The sequence below is a fragment of the Alnus glutinosa genome, chromosome 12 (genome assembly GCF_958979055.1).
Source record: "Alnus glutinosa chromosome 12, dhAlnGlut1.1, whole genome shotgun sequence".
Lineage (NCBI taxonomy): Eukaryota > Viridiplantae > Streptophyta > Magnoliopsida > Fagales > Betulaceae > Alnus > Alnus glutinosa.
The window spans coordinates 13849327-13867899 of NC_084897.1; the positions used below are offsets into that span (position 1 = coordinate 13849327).

At 34.8% G+C, this 18573-nt stretch overlaps 2 protein-coding genes across 2 annotated transcripts; one reads left to right on the top strand and one right to left on the bottom strand.

Moving 5' to 3' along the window:
* Positions 1-3473: 3473 nt before the first annotated feature.
* Positions 3474-7794, bottom strand: LOC133852014 (auxin efflux carrier component 5). Its single transcript, XM_062288675.1, has 5 exons — positions 7067-7794; positions 6872-6957; positions 6569-6726; positions 3877-3953; positions 3474-3746 (listed from the first exon to the last, which is right to left on the bottom strand). The coding sequence occupies exons 1-5, from the start codon at positions 7735-7737 to the stop codon at positions 3674-3676; spliced, it is 1065 nt and encodes a 354-aa protein (XP_062144659.1). The 5' UTR covers positions 7738-7794; the 3' UTR covers positions 3474-3673.
* A 9096-nt stretch (positions 7795-16890) lies between these two features.
* On the top strand, positions 16891-17466 carry LOC133851021 (leucine-rich repeat receptor protein kinase EMS1-like). The gene has a single exon (XM_062287310.1). It carries the CDS (start codon positions 16980-16982, stop codon positions 17445-17447), a length of 468 nt encoding a protein of 155 aa, XP_062143294.1. The 5' UTR covers positions 16891-16979; the 3' UTR covers positions 17448-17466.
* The last annotated feature ends 1107 nt before the right edge of the window (positions 17467-18573 follow it).

An 18573-nucleotide genomic window follows, 5' to 3' on the forward strand; every position in this document is an offset into this window, starting at 1 on the left:
TGAAAAGAGGTAGTAAACAAAGTAACAGTGTATTAGCCTTGGTTCGACTATGGAGGGATAATATGTAATAAATAAATTTGTCACGGGGATTGATTCATTAATTTAAAAATACATATTAGAGTATGGTACGTGTCCAGACGACAGATACGTGGATTTTAAATTTATATGAGTTTACCACTCGCAATAATACGAATCAATTGTACTATAGTAAGGGTTATCGAACCACAGAGATTGGGGAGTTGTTTTGCGTAATGGGATATTCAAAGAGCGTATTCAATCTAATTTTGAAAATGAAACTAAACGTAAAGTTGTAGAATTGAAGCTACAACGAATCAAGTGATAAAAACAATAAAATGAAAGCAAACTTAAAAGAAAACTTAGGGTAATGATCTTATCAAATCCTCAACCAATGGAATGCTTAAAGTCTAAATGGATCTTTCTAACATGCATGATATGAGCGCGTAATGGGCGTAAACCATTAGAGGACCTCGACATGAAAATACTTTAGTTAAGATATAATGATAAAGTACCTAGTTTCACATCAAACACTTACCACGTAAAGATTTAAACTACAATGAAAAAGCAATTACACTACCAAAGGTGTGGGGGATTGATGCTCCCTAACTTACTACTCTATAAAACATCCTAATAAGCATACATAATACATGAACACCCTAATTAGGCCACAATGATAAGGTATCTTAGTTTCAAACCGATCTATTCCATGAAAAGATTAAACTACAATGGAAAGATGTTTCACACTACCAAATGTATGAAATGACCGGTGCTCCCTGGCATACCCTATAAGGTAACTCTAATGAGTAAACACATATCATGTCAAATAGAACCATTGCAAAAGACATCGTTCTCTTTCAAGAACGTTGGTTTTATTCAAGAAATCAAGAAAACTCATAGACAAGTAGAACTTTTTTTCATGAATAAATGGATTGGAATATTGAAGACAAAACTTTTTAGCATGAGTTTTGAAATCCTCTAGCCTTACACAATCATCAAACATATCAAGAAAAACTCAAGAACATCAAGAACACTCCATGGTTTTGGAAAAGAGTTTGATCAAAACTCTAAGAAAAGGCTTTAGTTACACATGATTAAACTAATCTAAGCATGAAAATTAATAAAAACAGTAAAGAATAAGCTAGAAAATTGAAGAGCAACAACTATATTGAACTTCTAAAATTCGGATTACAAGAAAAGAAAGGAAAAGAAAAACAAACTAAGCTAAGAACATGAAATTTAGAGAAGAAATACCAAGGAATTAAGCTCTCTGGATTTCGGCCTAGAGAGTTGCATCAAAGTAAACTAAAACACAAGAAATTAAAGTGATACACTTGAGAAAATCCGAAACCCCCAAAAGGTGCATAAAATAAACCTAAATCCTAATTCCATATATATAGGAAATTGGATTTACACAAAGACTACAAGAGTTAATTCTAGCCAAGTATTCAGAGTTGGTCGCCGTCCATTTCTGTCCATAGAACTCAACTTTTGATTTGGATCGCACAAAGATTTAGAAATATCTAGACCTTCTGGAAGATGCGAAGTTGATCGATTATATTTCAATCGATCGCATCTAGATCGATCGAAGTTGGGTCGACTGAAAGTTGATCGATTGAATTGTTGGCTGTACAAATTATCGATCGATCGAAATGCCTTGGACGATTTTCATTTTTTCAGGATCAACCTTGAACTCTGGAAATGACCAAATTGCCCTTGATGTATTTTCTAGTCTAATTCAAGTGTTTTGAACTAGATTTCAACTAAGACCTGAAAATAAGACATAACACAAAACTACAACAAAACGTTATATATACAACACAAACTAGGTCTAACAAATGCAAATTAAGGGGTCTTGAATTGAATAATTCAAGACTTATCAGAGTACAGTCACATTTACTTAGTGGAATCAATTGTGATTAAATAGTGTCGTGTGATATTGTCACAGACCTATTTGAAGCTTATTTTATTTTTTCCCTTTAGGTTTCTCTTTGAGCTGATGTAAGTTGACCATATGTTATAAGCCGTGGTTATGCATTTATTTATTTGAATTGTTTTATTTGATAAAACATGGCCAAAGGAATTCGATTCCTAAGTGGTTCATTACTTAGAGATGATTGGGCTTATGAATTTATTTCTTGGGGGCTTAAACATTTTTTCCAAATATGTTTTAGGTTGAAAGAAACATTTTGTTAGTATTTTATGTTGGCTAAATTCTGGATGACAAAAACACTTTATGTAATGGTTGCTATTTAAACAGGATTATCGGTCTTATTCAGAATCTTCAAGTTTTATGGACAGTGTTTATTTCAAGACATGTGTCTTGACGCAAGTTTCTAGAAGATGTTCATAAAGATTCCATACAAATTCCAATTCAACTAGCCGGTTCCTGTGCAACCATTTGGATGGGCCTTTGAAGGCATCTGGACGCCCCCCAGTGTCTAGAAGCTTCAGCATTGCAGACATCCGGACGCCAGGTCAAGCTTCTCCAATTTCTACTCGGAGTTGGATTTCAGTCGACGCTTATTTGGGAAGTTTCTGCAAGACGTCCGGACGACGTGGCAACTTGTCCGAACGATATTCAGCATTCCAGAATATTCTGGGTTTCCTTTACGAGCGCGGAAAGGAGCTACAACGAAGACTGTCCAGACGCTCGACCAAGCCGTCCGGACATGGTCCTATTTTGGGAAGAATCGCGCTATTCTGGAAAGACGGTTGTAGAAGACCGTCTGGACAAGGCTATCTTCCTTCTGGACGCTCCACAACAAAAGTTCGAATTTGTCTAGAATTAGGTTTTCTGAAGCCTATATAAAGAGGACTTTAGGCTTGTTATTTGTAAGAATTCAGTATAGAATTTCATAGTGCTTAGAGAGGGTGTTTAGGGAGAACTGAAGATCCGCTAACTCTCTAGCCGTTGCCGGTGTGTGCTACCTTCGTTTGTATGAAGTCTATCTTAGGAGTTGGCCCTAAGGTAAAAGAATTCATCAAAGAATCATTCAAGTAGGAGACTTGGTTGTGAAGCGTTCACGATGGGCTTCGTGTTATAGTTAAATGTATGACTACTGCAATAGTTTTTTGTGAGTATGAGTGCTTTGTAACTTGCTTTATCTTTGGATAGTGAATTTTCTGGGTTTGGCTGTCCTGGAGTGGTTTTTCTCTTCACAGAATTTTCACTTCGTCAACAAATATCTTGTCTCTTTATTTTTCGCATTTAAGTTATTTTATTGCACACAAACACACACTTGTTTGGAAATCATATTTTATTTTCACATTTATATCCTTAAGTTTCAATTTCCATTTAGCTATAAATACTGACATTAACATTCAACGCAATTGGTTGTCTATAATCATGACACTTGGCAACAACACAATATTGAGCTCCATATTTTTCACTGCATTCATGGGACAATGCCCAAGATTAATATCATGTACTCGATTAGATGCGTCAACTCTAAAACTTGACTATGAAATGAATAATATTTATTTCCTTTGAAATGCAGTAAGATGTTGGCCGGCAACAATGAGAGTACAGAGTTCCAATAGTTTCAAACTAGATATATATATATATATATTAAAAAAAAAAAATTAAAATCAAACAAAAAGTGCCAATGATCCCATCTCCCTTTAATTTCCTTTATGGAGGCCTAGGGTCAGGGTATCAATTTACAAACCCCAAAATTGCATAATAAGCTATCAACAATGGAAGTGAAGCCAACATGCCGAAGATCACTCTGCAAGCAAAAACAGTAACAGTCAATTTGAATTGTTATAAATCAACTTAATTAATTTTTTACAAAATTATAATACAAAATTATTGTAATTATGAAAGATGTTGTGGAGAGGAATTTTGAAGCAACTTACGCAGTGCTAAGAACTTGTGCATGCAATCCATATTCTTTAGCGAAGATAAAGGATGTAATGGATTGAGGCAGTGCTGCCTGCAACATCAAAGAAGAATAAATTCACGTAGAATATAAATAATTAGTGTACCAAAGTAGTTGCGTTGTAAGTGTTCAAAGGATAATAAAGTGCACTAAATGGATTTTCTTAGAGCCTGTTTGGAAATGTGTTGAAGAGTTTAAAAAGTGTTTTTAGTATTTTTAAAGTTGTGCCAAGCAAAAATAGGTCTGTTTGGTAAAATTTTATCTTTTCAACTTTTTTTTCTCTAAAAAGGTTTCTTGGGGAAAGCTTGAAAATAAGGGTTTTTTCTAAAAAGTTCTTTCAAGCTTTTTATATAGACAAAAGCTTTATTTACCAACGCAATTCCAAATAAGCTCTTATTGTCATTATAATCGGTTAAAGCATCAATATGATATGGCTTAATTTTATTGCTTACCGATTAAGATCGATTATGTTTGGAATTATATATGTTAGGAAATAGAACTTTAAATATAAGAAAGAGCTTTTTCGAAAGTACGTTTTGACCCTTTTTAGAACAAAAGCTCAAATAACAAAAGCTCAAATAACTACTTTTTGAGTTCTTTACCAAAAAAACTAACTTTTTGTTTGGTATAACTTTTCAGGTTCTAAAAATATTTTTTAAGTTGTTTAGCACAATTCTAAACAAACTCTACATTTAGGTGCCGTGCAGGGACGGAGGGAGGGGGGGGCTGGCAGGGGCCATGGCCCCCCCTCCCCACAATTTCCTTAAAATAAAATATATTTCTTAGGTAGAAAAAAAAAAAAACTCTAAAAAATTAAAAAAATATATATATATATATATATATATATATATATATATATATATATATATATATATATATATATATATATATATATATATATATATATATATATATATATATATATATATATATAAGGTAAAAATCAAAATTTAGCTTATTTGGCCCCTACCAAAATTTTTTTTTTTTTGGCCATCGGCCCCTGCCCATAAAAACTTCTGGCTCCGTCCCTGGTGCCGTGAGAAATCACATTTGAGTGGCCATATAAGTTAAGCCTTTGACTTGTTAATATATTTTATGGGCATATAAGTTTAATATACTTTACTAGAGTTAGTAGATCGAGTAGAGACTCTCCATTATTCTTTTGTTACAATATTTTCTAAAATTTCTTTGTCCACTCATTTTTTCCTTATCACTGTATATATATATATATATTATTTAATCTTGTATTTGACTCCCACCTTAATTACCAGAGTTATCCTAATGGCCCCAACAGCTGACTGATTTAAAAAATGTGAGAAACCAGATCCTAAAGTTTAAAGCATATCTCCCAAAAACAAGTAGCTTTTTTGGTCCCCCAATAAAACAACTCCATAAGTGTTCAAGCTAGTTAAAAACAAAATCACTTTCCTTCTTGTCCTCGTCAGCATCTAAAATAAAATTAATTAGGTGGCTAAATTCGGGTATATATATGATGAGAATTTAGTGGCTGATAGCATTTAACCTTTGACGTGTTATACACTTAAATGTATTACTATTTGAAGTCTATTAAATAGTGGAAAATAGCATTTTTTTTTTTAAATAGGAGAAATATTCAAAAAGCATCCTGTGTCTTTTCAAATTTTAGTTTTAAACACGACTTTTTAATTTTTTTCAATTTAATAGATGAGTTTACAAAAAATTTAAATATCAGAATTTTAACTATTTTTCTTAAATAAATAACAAAAATAACCTAAAAAAACTATTATACCATTTTTATTAATATATATATTTAAAAATAAATAAATTCTAAATGGTAGGTCACAACTAAAGCTACCGCCACCCTTAACAGAGGAGCTAAGGGGGTGTTGGAAGAAAGGGGTGGCCTGCAGTCGCCGTTAGCACAAGCACCTTAGATTTTTTTTTTTTTTTCTTTGTTGTTTATATATATAGGAATAATTGCACTATTGGTCCCTGAGGTTGGCCTAAATAACAAATCACTCCTTGTGATACAAAAAGTTCATAGAGAGTCCCTGCCTGTGATAATTAAACTATTATTACGAATCACTTTCTGAACCCGTTTTCGTCTACCAAGTTAACAGATTCTATTAGTTTGTCATGTCATACCCAATAAAGAATCGACACGTGTCCATTACAATAATAATAATAAAAAAAAACTTAAAAATTATTTTATTTTTTTTAAAAAAAATAGAAAATGGCAAAGGGGTGGTTGCCGGGGGTGGCCCGGCCACGGCTGGGGAGTGACGCACGACCTCCCCTAGGCCTGGGGTGGCCACGTGTCGATTTCCTACCAGGTATGGCATGACAAACTAACGGAATCTGTTAACTTGGTAGACAAAAAATGGGTTCAGAGAGTGATTCGTATTTATAATTTAATTACCACATGGATCCTCCATGAACTCTTTGTACTATAGGGAGTGATTTGTAATTTAGGCCAACCTCAAGGACCAATGATGCAATTATCCCATATATATATATATATATATATGTTATTTTTAAATTTGAAATTTTCTTATAAGAATGGTATAATTGTCATTTTATATTATTTGAGAAAAAATAGGTTGCAAATCTTTATAAATACAAGTACTAATAAATTGACCAAATTAAAAAATAAAAAAATAAAAAATAAAAAAATGTGGAGAGAAGATTACCTGAATGATAGCAACACGTAGTGCGTTACCATGCAAACCCACAGCGATAGCACCAATGGCCATGGCGGCCGGTCCAGCAATAAACCTCAAAACCATCCCAAATACAGTCAGCCCTGGGCCGCAAGCAATCAACTTCTCTTGAAGTGCCATGAAGATCCCTGCACATATATATATATAATAAAATTAAATCATTATTTAATTACTATTTCTCACACCCTATTTGTTTTTGGCATTCGAATTTTTCACTCGAAGTATATATATATACTTATAAATAATAATGAGATCTCTCACAGTCTCACGTACCCATGCTAAACATGGCAGTGCCTGTTCCAGCTCTTGACATGATCAATATAGATCCCTCCATGATGCTCGGCATCTGAAAATGCCACCTGTTCATTCAAAAGAAGAAAAGGAAACCCTAATGTCATCATCCATGAATTCAAGACATATATCCATGGTGTATACGTTAAAACAAGTGTTAATTTCTTTCTTACTTACCTATTCGCAATAAAAGCCCAAACAATGCCTATAATACAAGCATACGAGTTGGGATTCATAGCCAGCTTCAACCACACGGTCCTCATCAAATACCAGAAAGACGGCCCGGCGCTCGCCGCAACAGCGACCGTGCTTCCCTCTAAATCTTTTCCCGTTTCACCGGCCACGGGCTGAACAGTGTCAGCAGAAAAGTCAATTCCCGTCCGCCGGAATTCCAAGACGAACAAGAGAATAGTCAGCCATACTATGCCTTGCACAATAGATCCCTGAACGACCAAATCCACACCCGTTTGGCCGTACATGGCCTTCAACAACGGCACCCCTACAACAAGAGAGTTGGTTAAAGTACACAAAGAGAAGCTTGTTATAGACCAGCTATAGCTTCCCTTGCTACTACACTTTGCCCAGAAGGCTAGCACCACCACTATAATGAACTTGGAAATTGCGTCGGCGGCGATGAATAAGTAGTTCCATTTGAAAGGATCGGCATGGGCGGTGAATTCGAAGGTGAAGAGCGGGAGGGTGAAGAAGCAGACGAAGCGGTTGACAGCGTCACACTGGTCACGAGTAAATACTCGCCACCACTTGACCGAGCCATAGCCTAAAATCAGCGCGAAGTAAAGTGGCGCCATTGCCACCACCACTTTGTAAACGTCTTCCCACCCTATCATTCTTATAATTCTCCTCCTCCCTCCTCTTCTTCTTTGTTTAGAGTTGAATATGTTGGAAGGACGAGACTTGTTTAATAATATATGAAACTATAGGCTATTTATATATAAATGTGCATGCAGGGACAAAGTGATCTTTTTTTTTCTTTTCTTTTTTCTTTTTTATTATTATTTTTTATTTATTTTTTTATTTTCTACCTTTTGTACTGTAAATGGTTATGGGACTGAGCATTTTCTTTTGTTTGTTATTATTGAGACGTGGATTGGTGGGTGTATACGATTCTATGCCGTGGATGCTTTTAGCGTGACATAAATGTGTGTGTGTGAAATTTTCTTTCTTTCTTTCTGGGTGCTTGGAAGTGTAAGGTTGCTTTCACTCGTGGGTTTTTTTTCGGTTACGGTCAGCAATCTATATAGAATATGGAATGAGGTCCAGCAATAATTCCACCCAACTTTGCAAATAGGGTTTGTGATTTCTATCTGTTTTATTATACTTCTTAGAATTACATCGAAATGGAGCTTTAGAGGATTTGAAAATGTAAATTTTTTTATGTTTTCAAATCACAACTTTTTTTTTTTTTTTTTTCTTTTTAAAATGGACATTCAAATAATACATTTTATGCAATTTGGTTTAAAAACTCAATCTTGATCGATTCTTTGTGGATTTAGAGTATGACATATGCAACATGCATTAGCAAGTGGAGCGACAAAAAATTGTTCTAGGTGATGTTATATATTATTATTCACATAAAATGGGAAAAAGAAGTAGAATTTGCGAGAATTGTGTGCTCCTGATGATGTGACACGTTGTGCAACCAATTGAAACCAATCATATATATATATATATATATATATATATTATGAGAGACTTAAGTACGGTATTTTAAGGGATAAAATATAGAATAAGTTCCGTTTCCAATAATCAACGCTTAGAAAATAATCAACGCTTAGAAATCCTGTTAACTCCAATTCCATCAATGTTAGCTTTACAGTGTGTGTCTATATATATATATATATATATATATATATATATAGGAAAATGTTAGATTTATAACACCAATACAACAACTGCACAACAACCTTTCACATGAGGATGGATTCTAGTGTGGAGCCCACCCTCATGTGTAAGGTTGTTGTGCAGTTGTTGTGACAGTGTAATGCAAAAATCAAATCTCATATATATATATATTCCTCTTCCGGGCTGCTTTTTGATGGGATCGATGTGCAATATGCTATGTACGTAGAAAGGATGAGTTCTATTGGGTGGAGCTACTTGTTTCAATGAATAAGTTTCTGCTTCCCTTTTTGATATTGGATGGTTTGAGACGATCGAACGGTAGTCCGTACTCGATCATGAGCAATATATGGAATATTTTTAATATTTGCAATTAAGTAAATGTTTCAAGCTACTCAGATTATTCTCGTGTACATGAGCATATGGTGCCATCTAATTTGAGCTACAACCATTGAAAATAATAAAAATTTCTACTTTTTTTTAATATCTGTACGTACGTTTTAATTAACATTTTCAGGGTTTACATCTTTGCTCCCAAATTAACTCAAAATACATCTTCAAAATAAATAAATAAATAAATAAAATACATGAGAATCGCCCCACTTCATAAATATGTTCGTGGGTGATTGAACCGTTTCTCTTTCCCTATCTATGGCCGGACAAAAAAGAAAGGGGGGGGGGGGGGGGGGGGGCATTTATCTTTTTGTTACTTTGGTGGACATTTTTTTTTTTGTTAGTGGGGAGAGAAAACAATTAGCTGCTTTTTTTTAATTCATCTATTGCGTATACGTAAGAAGTGGACAATTTGCCTTTGTCAATGCCAAGGACTTATATATTTTTTTCTTTTTTCAAATAAAAAAATTAAGTGTGTTTATAGGATTTGTAAAGCAGGTACCTGTTTGTTTCCAAGCATTTATTATTATTGAATAATAAATAAGGTGGTCAAGTACTACTCGATCGATCTATAATCTATAAGCATGTAAAAAGTAGTAGATTGCATGCGCGCGTTCGTCTGCATCATAGGTTTCTGTAATTCTCATACGCATCGATCACTTTCCATTTGATGTTGCGAGTATACCAACAAATTAGGGCAGAGTTAGATTAGAGACAAAGAGACACGACATGCATGATGCATGCCCTACTGTCCTATATATATTGCGACATTCTCATTTTTTGGGTTCATATGTAATAAATCCTCACGTTAATTAATATTGCTCTGAATACAATATTAATCATGGCCTCTTATCAACGCTAACAAGGATCACCAATCAAGCTGCTCTTAAGATACAATCGAGCTATCTTTCCCCAGTTTGTCTGCCATGAACAAGAGACTAATGCTCTAGAGTGAGGTGACAGACCACAATGTGTACTAGCTAATTTCATGATGGGATTTGATGGAAACAATTATAGCTTATTTTGGGCAGGAGAGACCATAATAGCTCCTTAGTATAGCACAATACTAGATCTTTTTTTTTTTCAAAGCAGGAGAATACCACAAGATGCCAAATATTTTCTTCGTCTCCTTTAATTACAACTAAAGGGTCTTTAAATTGACTACAGTTGAATAATACCTAAAGTTCAAATATTCAAATAAAAACTTAATCATAATCTTAAATAACCTAAACCTAATGAGTCCACTATCAAACCTATATATTCCAATAAGATTAGGATTATGACACATTTGTTTCGTGGAATAGATCCTTGGAAATGAATGAACTATTCTCATGTAATAGCCATATATTCTTTTATTTTGTTTAACTGGGCTTTGTCTAATCTGTATATCTTTCAGATTTCCTTGACTGGGGTTCGAGCTTCGTGGTTACCCAAGTGCCTTACGAGACTTAATGTATTGCATTTGACCTAAACTTATAAAGACCAAGAAACTTTAATGTTTCAGACAGGCGATGGCTAACTTTGAAGCTTGGAAGCTTTGGGCCTATTTGTTTGTTGTTTTGTAAAGAGGTTTTGTATTTCTAAAAAAATGGAAACATGTTTCTATATTGTAGACGAGGGTTTGGTTTGACTTTTTAAAAACAAAATAGAGAAAACAAAAACATGAAGAAACGCAAAAACAGGAAACATGCTCGCTACAGGGAAGAAGCCATGCACGTTGTTATACAAATATCAACCTAATAATAAGCTTCTATATGCATGTTTTAACTCGCAAGTGCACCAGATCAAATAAATAGTATAACTAGCAAATACGAGATCATTCTCACAATAATTGGATTAATTGTGTTTAAATATAATTTTCTAAAGCTTCTATTTAAATGAAACAAAACAAATAACAAATTTGAATAAATACTCAAAATTGCACTAGTGAAAGAAAATTGTAAAACAAATTTGAAACTAAACTTGAAATAATGAGAAAATAAGTTAAGGCTTCGATATTCACCATTAATCATCTTCTTTCAAGCAAACAACTTGCACAATGTTACAAATTAGATTTAAATGCTTAATGTTTGCCAACTTAAATGCATACGATCTAGCTACTAGATCTTTAAGCTATTTATTCTCTAAGCAACAAATTAGGCATGGGTGTCTACTCTACCTCTTTTCATTCTCAAAGTATTTAGTATGGTATCTATTAAATTGCACTTCAAGAAAGCATAAAACCAATAGAAACAAATACACGAAACCTTTGAACATGGTATCTATTCTAGTTTTTCATGTTGATTAATCCTAAGAGCGCATAGTTGGTTCCTTCGTCACTTAATGTAGGCACAAGACTCCACTACAAAAAACTTTGTTATTCGCCACGTGGCTACAGTAGCGGTTACTGTAGCCACGTGTCCAGATAACCACGTGTCTTACTGACAACGCGGCGGCATGTATTCGGAATACGTTCGGCCACGTGTATTTATTACACGTGGCCACATGGCTACGTGTAAGCAATCCACGCGGCCATGTGGGCATGTGTAATAAATACACGTGGCCGAACGGGCATGTGGATTTATGCACGTGTCCGTGTGGCCACATGTATTAAAACATGTTACCGTTCGGACACGTGTATTTATTACACATGCCCATATGGCTGCGTGGATTACTTACACGCGACCATGTGGCCACTTGTTCCAATGTGCGTGGCCAAATGGCCACATGCAATATAGGCACATGGCCATATGTGAGCCACGTGTCAACATGACACGTCGCCAACTTATTTTTTTTTTCCCAAAAAAAAAAAAAAAAAACAAATATAGTTAGGGTTTTGTACATTGTGCATAATAATATTACTATATACATGCATAATGACTCATTTTGTACACTATGCATATAAATTCTTGTATTTAATTTTTAATTTTATTTTTTTAAAAAAAAAATAAAATCTTAATATTATTATTATTATTATTATATATATCCTAACCTTAGATTTATGCTATATATATAGGGTTTATGGCTATATATAATACATACACTTAGGATCAGGGTTTATGGCTATATATAATACATACACTTAGGATCAGGGTTTATGGCTATATATAGTACATACACTTAAGATTAAGGTTTATGGCTATATATAGTATAGACACATAAATGCATATTTTTTTGTGGTGCTCGGTCATCTAAATTTACCTAGCTGACAATCTCCATATAACATATGTATATGATGATCAAGTCTAACACATAAACCATATGAAAAATGAAATAAAACTTGTAAGTAATAATTAAGCATCACAAAAATAATTTATAACAAAGCAAATCGAAATCCTTAAGAAAACATGACTAGGGCTTCAATCGAGCCCTAACTAAAATATTTAGTTACACATAATTCTAATGAAAAATATCATCATCACAAAACAATAGATAAAATAAAGAAAATACAACTCCTCTATGATGATAATCCTAAGAAAACAAGAGCTCCCATGCATGAAGACGGCCACCTTAGAAGAAAATCTAGTAGAAAAAGCATGTCTCTCCTTTAGGTCTCTTAAACATATATTTATAGAGCCATCAACAAAACCCTAGCAATTGAACGTGTGCCTCTTTTTATTTTTTGATTTTTCGCTAGATTTATTTATGCACTCAACTTCCTTTTCCAGCCATGCAAATCCCAAAAAAAAAAAAATTGGATTTTAATACCTCCTTCAAGTTTCCCACGTTGACATCATGCACAGCCTGTCATTTGTCTACTAAAACTGTCATAACTTTCTTTATATATATATATATATATATATATATATATATATATATATATATATATATATATATATATATTTAACGAGCCGTGAAATTCTCCATAAAATAGACATCTGGATCTTTCCAAACATTTATGGCTCATCCCCTAGTTATTTATGAATCAATACAGTTTAATCCGCAAAGATGATTGATTTGTACGTGCAATTCTAAGAATTTAGCAAGGCTCCTTTTCACCCTTTGTTGGTGACAACATGACTTTGCAAAATGCTCAATTTATCTTTAATGGTCCAAAAATGATGGGTTTTGTTGCACTTCTCTTGGGAAAATTGAAAGCATGTAAAACACTACAAAAAATCAAATTGTAACAAGGCTAAAGGATTAACGTATGCAAATTAAGGGGTTTGAATGTGTAAAATTCAGCATTTATCACACACAATAGTGGCAAGCTACAGTTTGATTTGTTGGAGATGCATCTCAGAGAGACACTCATATTCAATTTCCATCTTTGCCTTTAACTGCCGATTTGGCCTCATTCAAGCTTCTTCGTACTTGCCCATTCAATTCCTTGCTTACCTGCCGACTTTCTCCTATGGCCATCGCATCCATGAAGCTTCCCAGCTAGGGCTACAACCATCTTTTCCTATGGCCATTGCTTCATTCAATTTCACTTTCGAATTCTCATTTAATTTCCTAAGCAATTTACCGTGCCATTTTGCATTCAATTTCACATATTCCTTTTGATATTCATTTATTTTCCCTACTACAACCATTGCATCCTACTATTTCGATTTTCCCATCCTTCAATGCTTTCGACAGGATGGGTTACAAACCCTACCAACTTGGTTCTTCATTAATTCCCAATGTTTTGTGTTATAAAATCCTTGTCATTGGCGAGAATCTTTGATTACAAAGGAGCAAAGATTTGCAGATCGTCTATCAAAACAACTACAATCACAGGTATTATGTGTTACAAGATCCTCTATCGAAGAAGGTATTTTTCTTTCTCTTCTTTTTTTCTTTTTTCTTCTTTTTTTTTTCACGATTTGCTAATGTTAGTGGTTACATGTATGGTGAAAATAAATAGACTCCTAATTTAAATGTGTGTGTGTGTGTGTGTGTGTGTGTGTGTGTGTGTGTGTGTGTGTGTGTGTGTGTGTGTGTGTGTGTGTGATTAATTTGTATAATAAAATATTTAAATGTGGAATTAAAAAAAGACAGATATTTTGTGAACGAAGTGAAAACTCAGTTAAGAGAAAAACTACTCCGGGGCAATTAAATCTAGGAAATTCACTATTCAGAAGACAAAGTCAGACAAAGCAGTAATACTCACATAACCCAATGCAGTATTTGTACCTCTAACTCTGACACGTACCTATACCTAAATGCCTTCCAACCAAATCTCCTACCTGAAGGGGTCTTCAATTGACTTATTTAGCTTAGGGCTCCTACCTAAGGTAGACTTCAAACGATCAAATCAAACAAAGAAAAACTCTTAGAGAGCTAGGAAATCTCACAATTTCTACCTAGACACCCTTTCTAAGCACAATATAATTCAATACCGAATTCTGTGTAAAATACAAGCCTAGAGACCTCTATTTATAGGCTTTAAAAGACCTAATACAATACAGATTCGGAGTTCTCTGGGCAGCGTCCGAACCTAGACAGTGGGCGTCCGGACGGCAAGCAGCAACTGACTTCTATTACGCACTTCACGCATTTCTTCATTAAACTTCAGCCCCCGCATCTAGACGTTGTTGCCCTAGCGTCCGCATGTTGTCTTCACCAACCGTGTCTGTTAAGCTGTTCAGAATCTTCTAGAACACTGATGGACATCCGGACGTTTCTCTGGGCCGTTCAGACAGTCAATTGGGGAACCGACTTTGCTAAGTTGTAAATTGCACAAAATCTTTCTTGAATTCGAAAATTGCCTTCTTGATGCTTATGACACTGATACTTGTCATATTAAGGCCTTCCCATAGTTGAGAAAATATGCTCAGAATATTTTGTATGACTCTGAATAATTACAGTGTCCCTGTTTCAGCAATACACTAATATGATAGTGATTTTGTCAAAATAAAACTAACAAACTCTCCATTTGGCTATTTTAGGACAAAATTCACTTGATTGTTTAAAAATACAATCCCGGTCCAAAAATTATAAATACTCCCACTTTTTGTATCAAAATGACAAAAGGTAAACAGAGTATTAAAAATCACAGACATAAAGTACTAAAATCCAAAACAACAAGGATAATAGTAAAGTGTCTCAACAATAGTTCAAATAATCATAGAAGGAAAGAAAATCCTCAAGGCACCAACTCAAGTCAAGCTGGTCCTCTGCCATCAAGATACAGAGAATGTTCCGCATATTGATTTGAATTTGAGCTACTTCGGCTTCTAGGTCCTGAAGCAGAGTATGCAAAGATTGAACACCTTCAGTCACTTGAGTCTGCAAAGCCTGAAACTAATCATCTACAGATTGAAATCCTTTAGTCAACTGGTCTGCAAGACGAGTGAGAAGTTTCACCATTGAACCTCTAACTGGTGCAAATCTGAAGAAAAATGCTACGGAAGGCTTTGCATGAGTTGTGGAAATAAGCTCATCTAAATCTTGAGACCTTTGGAATTTGAGCATATGACTTCAACAACAGTTTGTTTTCCAAAGGATTCATCTACCGAATACTGTGCTAGGAGTCGCTTGATGATATATTCCTATAAAAAAAATAAAAAATCCAAAAATACCACCCACAAAGAAAGATTAGATCCTATTAGTTCCAAAACAATTGTGGTATTATGACGGCTATCAATTGGATACAAAAACAAATTACAAAAATAAACATAGCAATCCAAAAGACACAGATATATCAATATCAACCCCATACATAGACAAAAAATGATTTTCATGCACAATATTTCAAGAAAATATTTCGGTCAATAAATATTCCATTATTTTAAAAAGCATAACAACTTAAAAGAATAAAGGAAAACAAAGAGAATACAATTGAATGAAAAGAGATGTGCAGAGAATGCCAAAATTTCAGGAGAAATCCAAGAGAAAACGCACACAACATGACCTGATAAATTAAGAAAAAAAAATGCAGTGGTGTGTGGCTGGCCGAGAAAGTAATTGGCTTGCGTCCAGACGTGTTACTCACTTGTCCAGATGGCACACTGCCAGATCATCGATCGACAAAGCCGTCCACATCTAGACCAAAGATCAGATTCGTTCGGACGTTTCACACTGGAAGCTAAAATCAGAAGAAAATTTGCAAAATAATAATTTTCCCTAAAGTTAGCTTCAAAACACGCATGTATAAATAACTGATAAGACAGTCAAATAGCAATTCAAAAATATGCAAAGATATAATTGAGAGTTAAGTATTCAATAAGCACAAATTCCCTACAGATAGAAATTTTAAATAGAAAACTTAACTCATGCTATGCGTATGTGTGTGAAAGCTTTCCTAATAAGGTATAATGTTTGCTAAATTTTCCAAACAAGAAAGAAATATTCAATGTTAGATCAGTCAAAAGTCAAACCTTATCTTACTAGGGCCTAGTCACCCTCATCTGATACACTCCCCCTAAGAAGCAGCACTTTTTTTTTCTTTCACTTAGTCCATTAGTGACCGTCTGTTTCTGAAATGAATTGGTCACTGACTATTTCTATAAGGACAAGCTCAAGAATATATTTTTAAGCACATTCAGCAATGGATCTTTTGAATCTAGATTTTCTGATTTTTTTTAATGCTTTATTTTAGGGGTGTAAATCCGGAGCGGGTTCCCGGGTATTGGGTGAAACCCGGGAACCGGCTCCGGGTCCCCGGGTTTTAGGATTTAAACACCCGGGCTCGGACCCGGGTATCCCGGGTATCCGGAGTGTCCGGGTACCCGGTTTTACCCCGGGTATCCGGTCCGGGTTGTATATTAAAAATTGTTTTAAAGATCAGAATCTTAGTTCTAAAGAAGCAGCAGATCGAAGGAACCTTTGAGCATCATCAATGTAGCCATGTTTGAGCAGCCTCTTCTGAAATTAACCTTGGTTGATATTCTTGAAGCCAACGACAATTTCGGCAAGACAAACATAACTGGAGATGGAGGTTTTGGAACTGTATTCTGGCCTAATGGAAAAAACAGTTGCAGTTAAGAAGCTATGCGAAGCTAAAACACAGGGTCACCGAGAATTTATTGCTGAAATGGAAACTTTGGAAAAGGTAAAGCACCAAAATCTAGTCCCATTGCTTGGGTACTGCTCTTTCGACGAGGAGAACCTCCTTGTGTATGAATATATGGTCAATGGGAGCTTAGATCTTTTGCTGAGAAATCGGACAGGGGCCCTTGAAGTCCTTGACTGGGACAAACGGCTCAACATTGCAACTGGTGCTGCACGTGGGCTTCCTTTTCTTCACCAGGGTTATCAGTCGGATGAAATGGGTTACTCTCAAACGCCTTCCAACCATCAAAGTAAGGAGAATTTTGACAGATTTGTGAGAACGGCGGCTTGCGGGCTTGGGGGAAAACCAAAAAAGGTAGGGCAACCAAATGTTTGGAAAAAAGACTAAAAGGCCCTTCCTATTTAAGTTCCTAAGCCATGTAATGCAAGGGTAAGGGGGTAAATTTATTTTTTTTAATTGCTGAACCTACCCGGATCCGGGTACCCGGCTCCGGGTACCCGGATCCGGGTACCCGGGTTCCAACCGGATTTCCCGGATTCCCGGTTTCCCGGAGCCGGGTAATGCCCGGAGCCGGTTTCCTGGCCGGATATATCCGGTCCGGATTTACACCCCTACTTTATTTATTGCTTATGCCACAACCTAGAGAGAATACTAGAATTTATAGATCTTAGGTTCAACTAGTGAGTTGGTTAATTTGACCATCTAAGCAAAAAAACTCTCTCATAAGAATTTTTAGAAGTTAAAAATCAGAGAGTAAAAAAAAATGTACCTTAAGGGAGCTTTGGATAGTACACAATTTTTTCATCACATAAGAAAAGCAACTATCTAGCATTAAGATGCAATAAGAAAACTTAGCAGATATCAAGCATAAACTCTCAATCATATATAAGCATATTCAATCAATGCTCAATAAACTAAGATATCAGAAAAAATATATATAAAAAATATCCGAAAAGCTATCAAAAGAAGATGAAGAAAAACAAAACAAAAAAAAAATTAAAAAAAAAAAAAACAAACAAAAACAAAACAAAATTTTGCATCTTCTCCCCAATTTTTTTTATTTTTTTATTTTTTTTAATTTTTTTTTTTATGTTCAAAAAAATAAGACAGAAAAATAACAGAAAGATGCTATGAGGAAAAGAAACAATATCTAGTCCTAGCATGTGAGGTAAGATTAAACCTGCCCTCGAGAAGAGAGGAATGAAATTACTGAGTCAGAAAAGCAGAGACATGCTTTCTCTATCACTCCCATAAAATACGTGCAGAAATTTTATCAAGACAACAAGAGAAAATTTATGGATAGAAAATATGATTCCTCAAACAGAATGCAAGTCATGAATAAGATATGACATGATAAATAATGCAATGCAAACATACCTTACATGCACTAGGATTTAGGAACCAAAATCCTAGTTATGGTGTGACTTCATCTTTACTAGGTAACTCCACTCCCCCTCAAGGGGTAAATGGTCTCATCATTCCAAACTCATACCTGCTTGACCCGTTGAGGTGG

Bases quoted from the DNA above. Each gene is read 5' to 3' on its own strand.
- LOC133851021 (XM_062287310.1), top strand. From the start codon at position 16,980: ATGGAGGTTTTGGAACTGTATTCTGGCCTAATGGAAAAAACAGTTGCA.
- LOC133852014 (XM_062288675.1), bottom strand. From the start codon at position 7,737: ATGATAGGGTGGGAAGACGTTTACAAAGTGGTGGTGGCAATGGCGCCA. The intron at 6,958-7,066 runs GTAAGTAAGAAA...TTGAATGAACAG, and splicing joins TGGGCTTTTATTGCGAATAG to GTGGCATTTTCAGATGCCGA. The intron at 3,747-3,876 runs GTAAGTTGCTTC...TTTTGCTTGCAG, and splicing joins GCACAAGTTCTTAGCACTGC to AGTGATCTTCGGCATGTTGG.